We start from the raw sequence: 19444 nt of genomic DNA, 5'->3' as shown, positions 1-19444 counted from the left end.
AGCATTGTTTCTTCATTTCGCAGAAGCCCTGGTAACAGCCGCAGTTGCATAGAGGGGTCGAGGGAATGCAATCGTTCTTGGGTGAATTCAGGTGTGTGCCACTTCTCTAATGTCATACGGTGTGCTGCCTTGCTTAGGTGTTGGGCTTGTAATTGGCGCATGAACCAGGCACGTACCCAAGGGGGGGCCCGGGGGGGCCCGTCCCCCCCCCCCGTAATTAAGACGCATACCCCCCCCCCCCCCTCTCCTCGCCCACGCCACCACTACTCACACGCATTCTTAAGCGCCGCCAAATCAATGTTGAAACTTGACAGCTATTCGGCGATCAACCTTTTGCTTCCCTTTTCACTCTTTTTAGATGGCAGTAGTTTTCGGCATCTTTTGGGGTGTGAAGGCCAGTTTCCTCAACGATTCGGTGCCCACGCGATTAACTCGAGATGCATTCAGTTGTCACCACCTTTTCGACGGACACGCGCTTCGCTGTTGCTTCGTTACTGCAACCTTCTTCGTTTAGACTGATCTAGGGACAAAGAAAGGGATTCGGCTCGTGGTCAGCTGGTCTGTATGCACGTGGAACGAGTTGCGGCGAGAGAAAACGCCAATTGCGTTCAACTTTTCCTTTTACTCTATTATTTCCTCGAGTAACGGCTCGCTACGACGCTGACAGATTCTCGGAACCATGTACCCGCGATATGGGTTAGATAAGGTGAAAAATAAAATAATGCGACACAGCGTCCATCATCAAACCCTGCAATAACCGTTAAATCCATAAGCAACATGAATGTCATCCGTTACCTCGTCTGGTTCTTGCCTAATTTTAGAGCATTTTTCGTGCAAAATTGCCAAGTGGAAACAACAGTCGCAAGGCGTTGAGAAATTAAGCGATCTACTAAGGAATCCATTGTCGGCAACCGAGGCAAAAGCCAAACAGGAAGAAAAAGCGAAAGTTAACAACTTTAACCATTGTTTATGAAAATATTTATAGATGAACATTTTTTTATTTAAAGAGGAAGTAGAAAAAACGCCGTCGGAAGTGGAGAACAATTCCGTGTGTTTTGAATGACGCTTCTACAGTTATCAGTCGAGCCGCCTGATGTAGCCACTTCTCTACTGTGCTTATGTAAGTGTCTTTCTAAGCTTCCGCGGTGGGCGTAGTACGTCTAGAATCGCAGCGTTCTGCACCCTACGAAGTTGTGCGGGAACGGCAGCCATGCATCGTTACGTAACTTCCCAGATAACAATACGAGTCGTTTGCGGCAATTAATTTGGTAGAGCATAAACGTTGGATCCAAAAGAACTGTGACGGTTCCGCAAATATATAGTTCTCTATAGTTCTTCCAGAGCTTATTGAGAAAACGCTACTATAGTCGGATGCAAATTAAGTCGGCAGTGAAGCCCCTCCCACGCCCTCATAACCGCCAGCCACTGTTCCTCCAGGAGGCTGCAAATAATTCGTACTTCAAGCTTTTTCTCATACCTAAATGAGGTGACAACCACAAAAATAAAATTATTTGCGCGTAATTTTATACCTTTTGCCTTGCCTATTATAATGGAATGGCCAAACCCTAATTCTTTATTGAACTGAAATACCATGCTTGCTTTGCTGCAACTATCTATTGTCAAGTTTCACTTTAGTTGACAGTGAAGTTTCTTGAGTAAAACGAGTTCAGCAGCGAAATTAACGGCACCGCAGACTTTTGAAGAGTCAAATGCTCGAACTCCATACACTTTGTCCATGTCTGTTGCACACCTCATTGCTTCCGCCGACGAAAAGACTCTTGAAGAACAGCAGACGCTCCGGAGGTATCAAGTACGACGCCATTTTGAAAAGGCCGCATGACGACGATTTTGTTTGCTTCTGTGATTGGCTGGCGAAGTAACACAACCCCGCGCGGTTTGGGTGCCTTGATTACCAACTGCTGTTTTTTTAGTTGTATTCTACTAAAGTAATCTTTATTTTACACTTTGGCTTCTTTACTCGTCCTTGGCAGTGTTCTTCCTGGGCTTCTTTCCTGCGCAAGTCCATTTGACGCAGTTTCTTGCCTACCAAGTAAAAGAGAGGTGTATCGCACAGGGCGCACCTGTAAAATACACCTTTGGCGCTGTAACGTAAAACTATTCCAAACTTCTCTATTCCAATTCTGCAATCAGTCCACCGCGATTGGTCAAAAACTTTTTGGACCACCCCCATTTCACCTGTCTGTCGCACGACGTCACGAAAACCGCGATAGCTCCCCATCTGATATGACGTGCACACATTGATTATGCATAATTTGACCGAGCAAAACAAAAATAGTTATTTCTGATTCGACGTCTTTTCGCCATTAGCCCTCGGCTATTGGCCAAAAGTTTTCGGGCTGCACCCACTTTACCTGCCTCTCACGCGAAGTCACAAAACCACAAAATCTTACCGCGTCAAAGTGACGTGAACGGGTTAAAGATGCATTAATATGCCGAACAAAAGTGAATTTCCTTCTTAATAGCCGCAAGCTGCCCCGTTCCGAAAGGAATAAAAGATGGCTGCCGCCGATCGCTCCGGCACTGGCTATAGCGCATCCGCGCCGGAGCTAGAGCATGGGTTTATTTGCGTATAATAAAGCTTTTTGCGTGGCCGTGTAACATTTTCCAGAACTTTCGGCAGGTTTACGACCTCGTTCTGCCAACTCTTCTTTGCTGAAGATCCGTTTTAGCGTTATTCTTAAGCTTCCGATGCATGCTGCCGCGATTGTCGACGAGCCACCGCAAGCGAAGTAAGAGAAAGCGGAACAATCGCAGACGCCGGCACCACTCTCTTCATCCGGTTATTGACATTCAGTGCAGTGGCTCGGCCTCATCGAATCCCTCTCCAGCATGCTCCTCACCTCTTGTGAGCCAATTAGATAAGGCAAGCCGCTCAGTGCAGGCAATGTTATTGTTCTTCAAGCAAACAAAATTGACCTCCTATGAACGAGGGGAGGATTTGATTGGTTTGTTCAGAGAACTTTGCGGGTGCCCCTCCGATGCTTGCGTCGGCGGTTACGCAAATTTGACGTCAGGAGATTGCAATAAAAACATATCGGAATAGTTTTACGTTATAGGGCCCCTTATTTCATTTCTCTTTTGTGGGTTTACGCGTTTGTATGCCGAAAGGTAGACGTTATTCACATTTGTACTAGTAAAGTACCCCCCCCCTCTCATTTCCATAGATGTTACCTTGGGTTGGGCCCCCCCCCCCCCCAAAAAAAAAAAAAAAATCATGGGTACGTGCCTGGCATGAACTTAAAAAAGTGCGTACCAACGAAGCACGAAGAACGCGCACACAGGGAAAAGGCGTTAGACACGGACGGATGCTGAAGTTTCAATTAGACTTTATTGGAAGTCATATTAGCGCACATACCTTCCCACGCATGCGCATCTTCAACTCCTCCCAAGACATGTGCATTGATAACACGTCGAAAAGTGCATTGCCGCACGAAAACATCCGACACACGCGCAGCTTCAGCTCCTTCCAAGACCCGTGCATCAACGTCAGTATTTTTAATCACCTTTTACCTACCCGATAGGCAAGTACGTTCTTCTTGGTTAAACACATAGACGTATCACTGCCACAATTTTCTTTCTCATTTTCGAAATAAAAAGCTTGTGCGATTTCCCGTTCCTATCTAGTCTTACCCCTCCCTGGAATGGACACACGACCAAACAGTGGCGCACCTTTTTTTTTGAACTTCTCGCAGCCGCGGTAATCTGCTCTTCGAGGTGTTATCAATGCACATGTGTTGGGAGGAGTTAAAGATGTGCTTGTGTCGGAGGTTATGTGCGGCAACATGAATTCCAATAAAGTACCGTTCAAAGTCGAGCATCCGTCCGCGTCCGATGCCTTTTCCTCGTGTGCGCGTCCTTTGTGTTTCGCTGGTACCCCCTTTTCATGTTACACGTTGAGTTACTCAAGTCTCTGGAATAATTAGAATTAATTAGAAATCACTGAGACGATCGGGGACGAAATTCAAATCGGAAAAAAAAGTTGAAGAAATATTACAGTACAATATTCATGGGTGTAATTGTGGATATGATATCAGAGCACAAGTTTAGTTACAAGCTGAGTTACTAAAATGTCAGTAATAATTAAAAATAATTAAAAATCACTGCTTACCGCACACCAAAGCACAGGATCGTAGACTTGAGAGATCCGCCACGTGAGCACTTTAGCGAAATTCGTGGAAACCCGGGAGTAATGGCGTCGCTAATGACGTCACACGCAAGAAGATGGCGTGATATTTGACCAGCTAATTAATGTAAAACAGTTGCCTCCGAGTTGGGTTCGTACGTTGCGTTCGCCTAAAGTTAACCTAACCAACACTAACGCCGAGGTGCGAGTGCCACTGAGAGGCACTTAAGTCAAAGATTAGGGTAACCTACCATTTTTTTCTTCCGTCAGTTTGACGTTGCACAGAAATACTTGCATTAAGGCAAGCCTGTAAGTCGGCTCGAACCCGCCGTGGTTGCTTAATGGCTATGGTGTTGGATTGCTAAGCACGAGGACCAGGGATCGCATCTCGGCCACGGCGGCCGCACTTCGATGGTGGGCGTAATGTGAAACCCCCGTGTGCTTATATTTACGAGCGCGTTAAAGAACCCCAGGTGGTCCAAATTTCAGGAGTCCCCCACTACGGCATGTATCATAAGTATATCTTGGTTTTGACACGTAAAACCCCATAATTTAATTTTAATTTTTTAAAAGTCGGCTCGAAACCACAAAAATGCCCCTGTAACTTTCCGTACTAAAATAACCAGATGAGCACAATCACCCGTGACTGCATAATTTAAATAATTTTGTGGGCTCCCATAAGCAGCAAAAATCTGTTATGATGAGTATACAACTCCTGCACTAGCAGTGTACGAGAATAACATGACTGAAAATAGCACAATCTTCAGATACCCCGACTTGGCGCCGCATGTTTAACAACCGCGACATATTATCAAAATGAAGGCTTTTTAGCAAGGCACAGCCGATGCAATATAATTGCATACCTGCAAGGAAAGTCTCATAATTACCATTACAGGTGCTGAATAAACATGATTTTTGGAACATGATCTGTGTCTACATTGCTCGATTGCTTTTCGCCTTATCGACAGACATCATGACACGAGTGCTGCCGCGATCGGTGTACGCCTCTGCACTCTTACGCAAATGTACACCCTTTAGGGTGTATATTTGCCACACAACAATAATCGTCATCTGTCTTGCACTCTAAGAACAGTTTACACCCTTTGGCGTGCCCCTTCTGCCGCACAACGATAATCGTCATCTGCCTTGATGCGTTTGCTTTCTTTAACGCTGCGAGCCCGGAACTTTCCAGTAATGAACGGCACGCGCGTTCTCAGCATAGAACAGTTTACACCCCTTGGAGTGCCCCTGCTGATAACGCGCGTGCCGTTCGCTACTGGAAAGTTCCGGGCTCGCAGCGTTAAAGAAAGCAAACGCATCAAGGCAGATGACGATTATCGTTGTGTGGCAGAAGGGGCACGCCAAAGGGTGTAAACTGTTCTATGCTGATAACACACGTGCCGTTCGTTACTGGAAAGTTCCGGGCTGGCAGCGTTAAAGAAAGGAAACGCATCAAGGCAGATGACGATTATCGTTGTGTGGCAGAAGGGGCACGCCAAAGGGTGTAAACTGTTCTTAGAGTGTGCTTGCGTTTCCTTCCTTGAAAACGCTGCGCTCACTACTATTCTGTCGAGAACGCTCTGTCACGCTAATAACGGGCTTGCCGTTCGTGACTTGGAAGTACCGGGCTCTCCGCATTAAAGAAAGGAAATGCGGACAAGACAGATGACGATTATCGTTCTGCAGCAAAAGGGTGTAATTTTGCTTAAGAGTGTAGTTGGTCGGGATATTTCGTGGACTCGTGCTCAACCAAAAACAGTACCGCCACCTAGCGGCCGCGGCCACACAGACAGGCATCAAATGGTAGCCTGAAAAGGGCTTTGTCTTTGAGTTTCCGCGTATGGGAATTGTTTTCTCGTACATTCGAAACACAATCCGAAGCTATCACGTCTGCAGCTTGTAAGTCATACTTCACGAATTTTTTGACGCAATTTACTTGGAAAATTTCAATTACATCAATAAGGCACTTGCGCTTGGCGCAAGGCCTAGAAAAATAACGATATATGCCACACTTCTGAACACGCGCGTGCGCGCGTGAAGTACGTTGCTTGCGGGGGCGGTGCTGATTCTAAGGTCGTCTAACGTCCCTCAGGGTGGTGGCTCTTTAACGTCTGTTGTACTTGTCTAAGCTCGGCTGGAGCTTCGCTGTCCATTCACTTTCGCAGAGTGGCACGTATATGGATTTTTTTGGTGTTTGACGAATCAATTTCCCGTTTCTTCGTGTTTAATATGCAGTGATATCGCATCACATCACGCCTTTCGCTGCACCTGCATTAAACTACCGCTGCTGCCTGCGCTCAGCGGCAGCGTCCAGCTGAGGCTACAAGCCCATGTCCCCTTTAACAACGGATCCCAGTTATACGCGCGAGACCCTTCGAGTGACTCCGCGTCGACAAAAATTTGGCATACGAAAGCGAACGCGACTTATTTGACTCTGCCGACAGCACGGGTGCGCGCTTGTCTGCTGTTTTGCACTAGCAGCCCGGAAATATGCACAATTTTACGCGCGTAAGCGTCAGACCTTCAGGTTTTCGAGGCTGCTGTGGCACAGAACGGCAAACTCGCACTGACAGCTGCGTGGGAGACACAATCTCGCACCCCGTAGTCGCTTGCTTAACACACCTACGCGACCGCGCTGCCTCGCTACCTTTTCATATACGCTCCCGCGATCGTAGCTGCGCAGCAGCGTCCATAGCGCCGCCTGGCCCAGGTTGGGTGGCCTATTGTTAGGCACACAAATGTTGTATCAGTGGGATTACGCTGTACACCAGTGCGAGCGTATAGGTCTCGAATGTCGCACGATAGCTGCCGCTCGCAGCACCTCCAGACGCATCGAAACTGCGTTTACTAAAGAGCTTATGGCAACCGTCGCCGTAAGGAGTGCTAAAGGCCAATTTGAGCACATTGGAAGACAAAAAACACAATGTCATGAACTTAAGAGCAGCTTTACATTAAAGGTTAAAGGGACGTATCTGAACAGAATCCAGCAAATTTCATCTTTGTTAAACGTTTTATTTATATGGCATAGGATGATCAAGAAAGCAGTACTGGTGTTAACAGTGCATAGGAGAATATAACTGCAGCATACAATACAGCATAACAGTACAAAAGTATTATATGGAGTAACACTGAACAAGAAACACAGCCGCAGGTAAGGCAGATGGTCAGTGGATTTGGTAGTGCTGTCAGACAGCAGCGTACATTGCAGCGGGACCTGTAAAGGGCCTGAAATTGCTCTCATTTATGCTCGACAAGCGGAACGAGCTCCAGCGCTAAGTGAAGCTTGTCATTCACCACGTATCCATCACGCTCAAGATCTTCCAAGCATAACGAGCGCTCTATGAAAAACAAGGCCTTGTTGCCAATTGGTCCTGGCTTTCCAAAGTGCGTGATACTGCGAAATGCAGGGTACATACAATGGCGCTCTTCTCTGTTCGACGGATGCACGGCGCTCAGCTTCAAGCTCCGATAGAATGGCCACTCGAGCAAGTCGTCGTTCACACCTTTGAGCAGCTTAAGGCGAGCGTGCACGGTTACAGACTCATCATCTTTAACAAATTTCACGCCTCCCAGTAGGTGATAGCCCGAAAGATACATCCTTTCACCACTATAATCATAAAATCCGTCTAAGTTTACACATTGCTTAATCCCTCTTATCCCTTTCACAATGAGGTCGCAACGCTGAGTGTTGACCCCGTCTTGGGCGAGTTGTCTGTGCTGGAGTGGTGTTCGCTGGTCCCTTTGTTCCTCTCTCTCTCTAGGTGCAGTGACAGAAGCACCACTTGTGAGGCACGTTTCAGAAGTCGTCAAGTTTATTGCGGGCTTCGGGTCTTTTACGAGAAGGATTTCCTTGAACTCCCTCAGGCTCTGCGAAATTTCCTCCAATGTTTCAGTGTTTTCTGCAACGTGTTCACTAAAATCTGCTCGCAACATACACAGATTATTTTTATTTTGTTCCAACTTCTCCAGACTGGTCCTTTTCGTATCTTCCACGGCTCTGCTCAGAGTGTCACCTAGACTGCTTATGCTTCCAGAAAGTTCACGGAGCCTGTTACTTTGTGCCGTCAACATTTCTTTAACTGCTCCAACAGAGGCAATACCAGCAGCCGTTTCCAGAACACCACTCTGCACTGCGCAAGCTCCACTTGCCGATGGCTGTAACAGTGCTTCTTTGATCGTGTTCATACAGTGTGAAAGCTCACTTAGTCGGTCGCTTTGAGCGCTACTCTCGCTAAGGACTTCATCTAGCCTGTCTTTCATTTCTCCGACTCGCGCGTCTAAACTTGCGTTCAAAGCTCTCAGCATTGCTTCGGGATCACTGGATGAAGCTTGCGGGCCTCTAGACGTGCGAGACACCGTATAATCGGTACAGTCGCTCCTGATATGTGCGCATATATCCTTGCAGGGTATCACAGCCAAACACTTTGGACAAGACGTGGTATGGTAGTCGCATTCTTGGAAGAAATGCTCGTACACCTTGGAGGCAGCCATGACCACATCGCAACCAGCTTCTTCATTCCAGCATTTTACCTGCAAATTATTTCAAAACAAAGCAAACCAAAAAACATCATTAAATTCACCGACAGGGATTCAGTAAGACACACGTTTATCACTGGACGTTTCGGCTAATATTCAGGGCTACGATTACAATGTACTGAAGCAAAAAGAAATTTCCAGAAGATTATTTTCGAGAAAGCTGAACGAACTCAGTAGCTCCTGCGGTACAAGTGGCATTACTGACGTCATGAACACCATATTACAATGGATTCCTGAAAAGATGCTCTCGCTGCAAAGCTTCAACCCTGTTTGATGTCACATTGATTACTTGTACTTTGCTTGGAGGTTAAATAATTTTACTGGGCCATTCAATCATCGGTGAAACATCCCAGTAACACTGGGCGCACATCACTCCAGCATTTCCTCGAGCTTATTGGGAAAGATGTAGCCAATGTCATGTTACAAAGTTGTACAATATTGAAAGAACAATCTGCAGACGGCTTCATCTGAAATACTGTCGAACCTCACTGCGACAAAGCCGCATACCACAGGAAAACCGCTTTGTTAGATCCTATGTTTGTTATAAGCTCATTACACCATAAACTGGCAAGAAATGTTTCATTTACTCCGTTACACCCAATAATTTGTTATATCCGTGCTACTTTGAGACCTGGAATAGCTTAGTAAAGCAATGAACAGGGCTAGTTGGTGGACGTTCATGATTGTATTATGCTTAGTGTTACACTAGACGAATATAACGGACAAGACGCGGAGGTACGTAGCGCAATTGCGTTACGTACGTCCGCGTCTCGTGTCTTATGTTCGTCAGTGTAACACTAAGTGCAATATAATCATGAACCTGGAATAGTATTACTATAGGGCTTCTCTTTTTTCAACACCGGAGAACCTTTAAGTTCTCTGTTCAGAATCATGACCATTGGCCAGCTAGAATAGATAGCAGGGCAGATTGGCTTCGATTTAAACTGCACGCATGAAGACAAAGACGAAATAGAAGACACATTCACACACTTGGAACCTGGGTGCGTACTCACAACTGTAGCGTTTATTGAACTTGTTCTCGAAGTTACCTATATCTGACGTTACTTGAACTTGAACAAACACTAGTTGTAATCTGCACCTGTGAGTGTCTTCTTCCCTTTCGTAACTGTGTGCTACGAGAAGTAAATGTCAGCCAGTTACAGGCTGAATTATGTCAAAAGGAAATACAGTCGAACCTCTTTATAGCGAAGTGGCTCCTGAAAAGAAGATATCTTTATATCCGATATTTGGCATAAGTGTATACTCGTCAGATCGATATCAGCACGAAAAATGTTATTATACTTCGTAATATTCAACAATTAGTTACATCCGTGTCCGTAATCGCGATTCGACTGTATAATTGCTAACCTCTACCATCCCCCCCACCCACACACACACACACGCACACGCACGCACGCACGCACACACACACACACACACACACACACACACACACACACACACACACACACACACACACACACACACACACACACACACACACACACACGCACGCACGCACGCACGCACGCACGCACGCACGCACGCACGCACGCACGCACGCACGCACGCACGCACGCACGCACGCACGCACGCACGCACGCGCACACACACACACACACACACACACACACACACAAGAAAAAAAACAATCATGTATTCACATGTAAGTCCAAGTGAGAAATCGCCATTTCAGGCATAGATACTACGAGCTCATGCCAATTGGAAGATAAAATGTGATAACTAAAGATGGTTCAGTAGAAAAAGAGGTAGGATAGAGGAAAGTGTAAAAGATTACGCAATTGAGAAAAATGAGAAGAGATGAGAACAAGACCTAGAGTAGCCTGGAACATTGGTCTGAAGAGCGAAGCCAAGAAACAGGGCAGGAATAGGCATGAGTGTTCTATACAGAACGAGGCTGGAAAGAAGGCTGAAAAGAGAGACGGCAGAGAGTGTAGACAGGAAGATAAATCACAAGTGGCAGTAGAATATTATCCCACGACGGACACTACAAAATGCTGTCGCGCAGAAAAGAAGTTTTGATTAATTTTAAAGCAAACGTATCAGGCGTCGGAAAATTTGTAGCAAAGTGGAAAATTGATCAACTTGCTCACCGCCCTTACCAACTCCCCGACCTTATGCGACTTATGTCATGTAGAGCTAAAAATTGCAGTTATAAAAATAAAAATATTAAAAAAATGTAACCTTAAACATACGCTACAACCGATCCAAATTGCGTATACAGAAAATATTATAAGTAGCTAAAGCTGAAATAAAAGCGCAATTTATACCGAAAGAGGACGACCTACCAGGATAGTGACAATTAAGAATATCATTGCCAAACAAATGAAAACAGCTAGGCTTTCTAAAGGTGTACCAAAAAACAATGTTGGGCGATTTGGTCCCTAGCTGTCCATGTTTATGGCGCAAAAGGTACTGTGGAAGGGAGAAGAGACGGACATAAATAAAGTCAACTCGCGACAAATTTTATTTCGTAAAAATGCCCACTTAAATTAAATGTTTGGATGCACAGGTCGATCGAGAGAGAGCAATAGGAAATCCAATACCCTATGGCGCAGCCATACCTAGAAAGTGAAAAGCACTCTTGTATAGTGAAAAAGAAGGAACAGTGACACATATATCAAACTGCTTGAAAACTCATACATATTTGTTCCTTTTGTTTCACAGAGATACAAGAGGGAGTGTCAATTTCTAGATATGGCTGTGCATCTGATAGTGTGTCGGGTTGCCTATAATATCCCTCTCTCTCTCTCTAGAGTGGTGAACTCCAAGAGGGACTATATGTACGCGTTTTCACGTGATAAAAATAGTTGCGAGTTGGCCCTATTTCTGTACGTACCTTCTGCATTCCGCTTACTGCGATACGAACAAGCACTACCCGCTCCAATTTGGTCAAGGAACATCCTTAGCAGCCCTTTAAAAAAGAAGAGCTCGGTAAGTGTACCTGCCCGCGCATTCAGAAAGATGCGAGTACTTATTTATTTTAGTGACACCCTCTGTGTCAAGCGCATGATGGAGGGCTGTGGTTTCATCATTTCAATAACTTACCTATATAATGTTCGCTAACGTACCACAAAAGCGGATAAGTCTGTACATTATGTTGTCTACAGAAATCAGTTTATACAATGTCGGCTAACAAGAGCTGAAATTTGGTCGAGTTTGTGAGAACGCATACTTGGCTTTTTACGTAATAGTTCTGCGGCAACCCGCAAGGTGGGCAGAAGTTTTTAATAAAGGGAGAAGGACACACCCAAACGTAGCAATTTGCTACGTTTGAGTGGATGTCTCATTTTCCCTTTATTAATTGCACACTTGAAGTGCAAACAACACGGGGACAGATGAAAGGAAGGCAAGAAAGGACGAGCGCTAACTTCAAACTAAAGTTTGCTCTCGGAAAACCACGCGCACCCATCTGTGGACACTAATCATAAACAAAATACAACAATGCGCAAGCGCACTCCACACCCCTCGAAAAGTTGTAAAAATCAATCGCGACACTGATATGCGCATAACACCAAAACCAAAGACTTGAAACCAAGCTCTTAATCAGACTCTTATCATATGTTGGCGCTGATAGTATTGCATTTGCAGCGAAAAACGCTTTGTCGAGATATGCCACTTCATTTGTGTGAAGGTTAATCTAGGGCTGTCTGAAAAAAGCGGAACCATTTTTTCTTCTCTTTCTTTTTTAAATGTACAAAGCCTCTACAACTTCATGAAATGCTATCTGGATAGCGCAGCAAAACACCGACACAAGAAGAAACGAATACGAAGACAAGCGCTGTCAACAACGAAATTTATTTCCGGGATCGGTCGTACTTACACATCCAACAGACCACGTACACAGCGATATCAAAGTTGAACATACGCACATGCCGACAGGAAAATCTAAATCCGGTAGATCAAGAAAACACCAAGAAAACCTACATGATAGATTGCAAATGTAGTCAGCTTTCATGACGTGCGCAAATAACCTCTCTCGCGGAAGATCGTAGTGACGATTTGCTGATGCACTGGTCAGCGGCCGAGAGGATTTGCTCAGTTTCTATTATTAAACTTAGACATTCGCGCTTATCCCTGGTTATAATAGTGGTGTCTTTCAGAAAAGGGCTTCATGTGCACGTTTTACAATTAAGAGCAAGAAAACCGTCACCCAGCTGGCATATTTCTGTGCTCTCTTAAGCGCTCATTGATGCATCTCCAGTTTGGCCTATGTAGCATTTACCGCATGACAGGGGGATATGATAGACCACCCCCATGGCGCATCCGATGGACTGATCTTTGTGCTTCGTATCACACAGCCCTTTTTGTCCTCGTTGGGTTCGCGGTTTTACACAAGGTATTTATTTGGGGCTCAAAAAACGACCCGCATGTCACCTCGACTTCCTATTTTTTCAGGCTACGCTATGATTGGGAACAGTTCTTCCGCTAGATTTGGTATCCCTTCTCCCAGGCCAACAGCCCCGATAAGTTCTTTGTTCGCAAAACACATTCATGAAGCTCAGGATCGCTCGCCTGCGTAAATTACTACAAATGTCATAATTAGTCTCCTGTCTTCGAACTTAACCTACATATTGCCGCGCCCTTTATTTTTGCCAAATATAAAGAAAATGTCGTGTTGAGTTCATTGACGGCATCGCTGAAACGAAGTCGGAACGTGTTACGAAGGAAAGAAAAACGACGGCTCAGTAATTATTGGCAACGCTTTTACCTGAAGTGGAACGTAAATATTTTGCCGTACATTGCAGTTACCATGTCCCCGCTCCTCTTTAAACAAAATATAAACCTGTTGTAACCTACAGCTATGTCAAGACACTGGGAAGCATAGCTGATAGCGGCCATGTCACAAGTTCTAACGCTATAGAATAAAAAACTTTTTACACAGGCTGTGTTTGATTCAACCGCATTTAACTTGGCACAGATAGTTTCCATAGTGTACCATAGATTTTCACTAAATTTGGTCTTGCTGGCTTTTATAGTTCTGAAAGGGCAGCGAGCTCAATTCTTCCCCTTTCATTATACTCGCTGATAACACTCTATAGTCCGATACAACTTTAGACAAAAGGGGGCGTTTACTCCTCCGAGGCGGAGGCACACGAGCATCCACAAATGGGCGCACACTCTGGACTAACGTCATGAGCCGGACCGCCGGTGACTCCGCCGACGGAGAAGATGGCCGCCCGCGCTTCGAACTGGGCGAGGTCGCGTCAGCTGTGGGCTTCAGCCCCTCGTCAGAGTGAATTCCAGAACTGTTTGTGATGGTCTATCATGCCGGAAATATTACTGCGATCTTACGATGCGGCATTTGCGCCGCGTGCGTTTATTCTGAGCCGTGATCCGGGGAAGGAACACTGCAGCGAGCATTGCTGGCGCTGCGCTACGCTTTGCCTGAAAACAGGATCCTGCGGCGACCGCTAAGAACACACATCCTGCGTGTTTGTTCCATGTTGTTTTATGTCGTTTCCGAGTGAAGTTACGACGAGAAAAGTTTTCCAAAGACTGGTGCCTATTGTTAGCGGCGGGTGTGTTGGTGTACTGTGTCACTGCATTTTTCGTCGGACGGGGTGAAGTGATGGAGCAAAACCATTCTCGGGAGAAATCAGAAAAGTGTGCGCGCATGAAACAAACCTACGAGTGTCTCAACAGAAAATGTTTGCACAAGAAGCCTTCAACGCAAAGATTCGTCGCCGTCAACTTAGCGTGAACGATCATTGTCAGCAGTGAGATAGCCGAGCGTCTAGCGACGGTGTTCGAGCGTTGTGTAGAACCGTCGATTGATTGCTGTCCACCAGTGCTCACTGCACGCGCAAGCTGTAGAATGCATGCTGTGAAATTGCGAAAACACAAAACCGAAAAAATATAAATTTTATGCTATTTAAAACCAAGAGTATTTATTTAAAACGATGAATGAAGCATTTTTGTATCTTCCTGCCTCGACCGTGTTCTCGCCCCAGGTTTGTAATGGTTGCGATAAATGCATTGCTTTATATAAGTACTTTTTCAATAGCAACTGATTCATTTTAAGCTTGGAAAACGAGTAGTGCATACGCCGTGTACATGTGAACAAGCGCAAAAGCCTTGAAGAGCTACTCTGGAGAGCTCTGCAAGAGAGCTCTACTAAACCAGTCATCAAAATACAAAAGTCTTTATTTACACCTAGAATTACGCGTTTCAGGAGCAATATTTTTCGAGCGGGACTATTTTAGTCGCGGAGGCAATCGGCTGTCGCGCTTCGGTCATCTGGGCGGGGCCTCCCCTTTTTTCTAAAGTTGTACCCGACTATAGAGTGATTGCACATGTAATTTATTGCGAAAGCCCCAATTACCCATATATTTAGAACTTCCCCTCAACATCACCCATTAACTTGTCCTTACAGTCACAAATTATAAGAAAGCTGCCTCCTTTAGTTTAGTGAGGACACCAGGCGAAACTAATATCAGCATTGCCATTTGCTGGGCATGTTGGTAAACTGACTTGGAAAGCATATTTAGCGCTAGCAAACAAGGACAGAAGGGCGCGTTGTGGTGTCATCTCCCTTCTGTCCTTGTTTGCTGGCGCTAAATATGCTTTCCAAGAAACTAATATATCACGCCTGAAAAAGTAAAAACAGGAGGATTCCATAATTATTCGTAACGCTTATAAACGACCAGAAACAATAAAACTATGCGACACATTGCAACTAAAATGCTGCCTATTCCTTTAAATTATAATATATCTGAAACTCAGAATTCTCTTAGGACATAGGGAAACGTAGCTAACAGCAGCAGCGTGATACTTCCGAACACTTGCTTACGATTTTTTTTTCAACGCTGTATTTCATCAACAAGCATTCACCAACGCACATAAACTTGCCGTGTTGTTCCCCTTGTGTTCGCGAAATTAGACCTCAGTTGCAGTTGTAATTATGCCAGCGCAGCCGTAATACACCACTCGTAACACAGGCTAAATGTAATAATGCTATAGACCGCTTGCATACGTGCTCTACGGGAAAATGCGCATTCAACTCGCCCAGCTGGAACACTGCCTAGACACTGTCCATACGCTGTCGCTAATTTCCCCCAGGTATAAACAACAAGCCTTGTTTAGCTCAACGAGGACACCGGAGTAACAAACTAAGAATCTCGTATGATGCACGAAAACAGATGGAAAAGCAGGGGCTTAGTAATTACAAGCAGCACTTGCATTGAAAGCAGGAAATAGAAAGTTTCGCAAAGCATTGCCTTTAACATTCTCTATATTCATGGAATGTCAACCGTTTCTCGAGCTGTTGCTTTAGGAGTCCTGGAAACATTTCGATTAGCGGCAGTACGACACCCTGGAACGCTTCAATGAGGAACTTTTTAGAAAAGCTGCAATCAATTTAGAATAAACCTACTGACACCGTATACTTATCATTCTCGAGTGACCTCTTTTCAACCGGCTAACAAAGGCTAAACGTTATCACTCAGTGCATGAGGCGCCTGCATGTATTAGCTGGAAGTTTCTCGAATATTATCGATGGTTCTATCTGCTGTCTGCTGTCACGGGACCTTGTGTAATCTGATTGTACGTGTGACGCGAATTGTGTAGTACTTTCTGGATGACATGCAGGAACCAGCGCTTATTCTGGAACCCCCTATGACTCGTGTGTAAAAGCCGACGCGCTTGCCCCGCAGATCAGTTTTCGACAATCGCAGACTGTTCGCCGATATCATTGTGCCTTGGGTACTTATTACTTTCGTGGGCACAGATTCGCCAAATAAGAGGTTAGTTTCGTCATTCACGGTTTTGCAACCGTTCGTTGTCACTACAACGCGACAATATATCGCTCGTCACTCATGAACACAAACAACGCGCACCACATATTTTACCGAGGATACCGGAGGAAAAATAGGAGAAAGTGACTTCAAGTAACTGTTTTTCATAGCACACAAGCAACCTACTCAACGCAACGCAGTGGCAGGCATTATCCGCAACGCGAGCGTGCATGGCAAATCCTGCGCGTCACTGCTACAGGGCATCTCGAGAACGCAGAAAAGACAATCCTCACTGTCCAAGCAGGAGATGCGTAGTAAAGAAAAGCATTACTAGGGTGGTCACTCTATTAAGAATTAAAACTTTGCTTCAGCTGCTGTTTTGTTGGACTTTCCAGAGTGCAGTGGAAAGTGCCCGCATCAAATATGGGGGGAGGGGGCATGTGCCTTCCATGACCCTCCGGTAGATACGCCCATGCGTACTACTTGATGCAGAGGAAGAGCAACATGTTCGCAATGACTGAGCAGCTAGGCAAGCCCACACTCTTTCTGACCCTCCGCATGTCCGAACTCTACAATGAGCACCTGCTCGACCTCATTTACTTATTTTATTTATTTCCAATACTGTAAGCCCTGCCGGGCTGTTACAGGGTGGGAATACAGAGCACAAAGTTCACGCAAGGAACGCAGTCAAGCTTTCTTCAAAATAGTCCACCATGTTATTGCTCGGAAACACACAAGAATTTAAGTTATTCCACTCAACAATTGTCTTGACAGTGAAAGAGTGCTTAAAGACATCAACTCTTGGCACATAAGGCATTATAGCGTAATTGTGATTAGTTCGTGGTGAAATCCTTCCAGGAGGCTTCAAATACAAACTGGAATTCAGGTTCAGCTTATTGTTATAGAGTTGATATAAAAACTTAAGGCGTGCGATATTCCTGCAGAGAGCCAACGTAGTGAGACCAGCCCTGACCAGGAGATTACCGAGTGCGTTTTGTCGTAATCAGAAAAAATAAACCTAACAGCCATTCGCTGAATGCGCTCTAATTTATCTGTTATGTATTGTTGATGAGGGTCCCAAATTATACAAGCATACTCTAAATTTGGTCTAACAATGGTAGTATGCCTTAAGTTTGATACCTGGTGCAGCATCTCTCAATTTACGCCGTAACAAACCAAGCTTGTGCTGCTCTGATCCACACATGTTTTCGACGTGTTCATTCCAGTTGAGGTTACTAGTGATTGTTACGCCAAGATATTTCACCTTTGTGGAACGCTTAATTACATTAATCAAAATTGATTTGCATATGCCATTTTCCCCACCAGTTATATATTCGACATAAAGCATCATTTAGTCGTTCTTGATCAGAAACACTCTTAACGCGACAAAACAAGATGCAGTCATCGGCAAACAACTGCACTTCAATCATAGGATGTACATCGATGGCGATATCATTAATATACAGTAGGAACAAAATTGGACCCAAAACCGACGCCTGAGGTACACATGACGATACAGGAAGGAAAGAGGAGCACTCGCCGTCTATTTCAACAAACTGTTCTCGGTTGTGTAAGTAAGCCTGAATCCACTTAATAATTTTTGAGTTTACATTATACCCATAAAGTTTTTCAATTACCTTGCTATGGCTAACCCTATCAAATGCCTTTGATAAATCCAGAGCGATGACATCAACTTGTTCGCGACAATTGAGGGCTTCTGCAAAACTGTGTATTGTTTCAAACAATTGCGTGACAGTTGACAGACGCCTTCGAAAACCATGTTGTTTGTTGTAAAAAATGTTATTGTTTTCAATATATTCTACTAACTGTTTACTAATTATAGGCTCTAAGATTTTGCAAGCCGTACAAGTTATGGATATCGGACGGTAATTCCCAATGTCTAGCCTGTCTCCAGCCTTATAAACAGGCACAATCCTCACTAATAACCATTGACTTGGTAATGCACCATTTATTAATGACAGAGAAAAGATTTTAACCAAGAAGCATGCAATCCATGCACAGTATCGCTTTAAATACTCATTCGGTATTTTGTCAGGACCAGGAGACTTTTCTTACGCGAGAGCCAAAGAGCTGGTCGAGGCACATGGCCACAGGGTCGATGCCATAGCCAGCAACCTGCAAATTGCTTCGGATAACTTCGATTTCCTGCATAATGTTTCATGTTCAGGATAGGAAACAATTAATTTAAATGCCTTTGTGTTCAAGAAAGGAAAACATTTATTTTGGGTGTGGCCTAATGAACAAGTTTGCTTGATTAGCTAAGAAGATGACATGTCATTGTAAAGAATGGTTACTTAAGATGTCATTATAAACAATATGCAAAAGAAAGAGGACACAAAGAAAGCATCCTTGTGATTATTTGCTTGTGCCCTCATTCTTACACACATTGTTTGTAATGAATCGGTTCAGACTTGACCAACTTGCAGTAGATTTAAACATAAAATGTATGATACAGAAACACTTTGCGTGGCTGCGCAACACCAAAGTCGTGCACTTTGTGATCAAACAAGAAATACTGCCACCATTAGCTAAGGGCTATGGCCCCCTGGTAACAAAACCAGTAATGCTGTTATCTCGGTAAATCAGAACTCCAGACAATGCAACAAGCACAAACCCAGAAGTATGAATAGAATTAGCAGAAGCTACGATAACTTCAGTATTCTTGTGATATTTGACATCGCCTATGGTTGTGGTTTATGCATAAGCACAGTTCCAGTGAAAGTACTCAGTTTTGGATGCATTCCTCCCACCACTAACCTTAAACCTCTTCATCGTACTCTGGTCGAACACAAAATGCTCATAGCACAATGCACCTACACATTTTGTTTTCTCTGCTCTCCCACATTATGCTCCAGTTCCTGAAAGCACAACTAAAGCTTCGGCTGTCAGTGGTTTTGTTTTTGTACTTGCGCATGTCATTTCATTGTGTAATTTGCCATTACAATCTTGTGTACACTAATGCTCTGTCCTATCACTGCTTTAGTGT

General features: G+C 44.6%; 1 protein-coding gene across 3 annotated transcripts in view; it reads right to left on the bottom strand.

Moving 5' to 3' along the window:
* Positions 1–7135: 7135 nt before the first annotated feature.
* The window catches only part of LOC126544248 (uncharacterized), a 59343-nt gene continuing 47034 nt past the window's right edge, over positions 7136–19444 (bottom strand). For all 3 annotated transcript variants that reach the window (XM_055062496.2, XM_050191495.3, XM_055062497.2), the window contains one exon: positions 7136–8674. In XM_055062496.2, coding sequence (XP_054918471.2) covers positions 7382–8674 — 1293 coding nt within the window. In that variant the 3' untranslated portion in view covers positions 7136–7381. The remainder of the gene's footprint in view (positions 8675–19444) is intronic.

This window comes from Dermacentor andersoni, chromosome 10 (assembly GCF_023375885.2).
Source record: "Dermacentor andersoni chromosome 10, qqDerAnde1_hic_scaffold, whole genome shotgun sequence".
In the NCBI taxonomy this organism is placed as follows: Eukaryota; Metazoa; Arthropoda; class Arachnida; order Ixodida; family Ixodidae; genus Dermacentor; species Dermacentor andersoni.
Note: the sequence above shows the minus strand (reverse complement) of the source record. Positions and strands in the feature narration are given on the sequence as shown.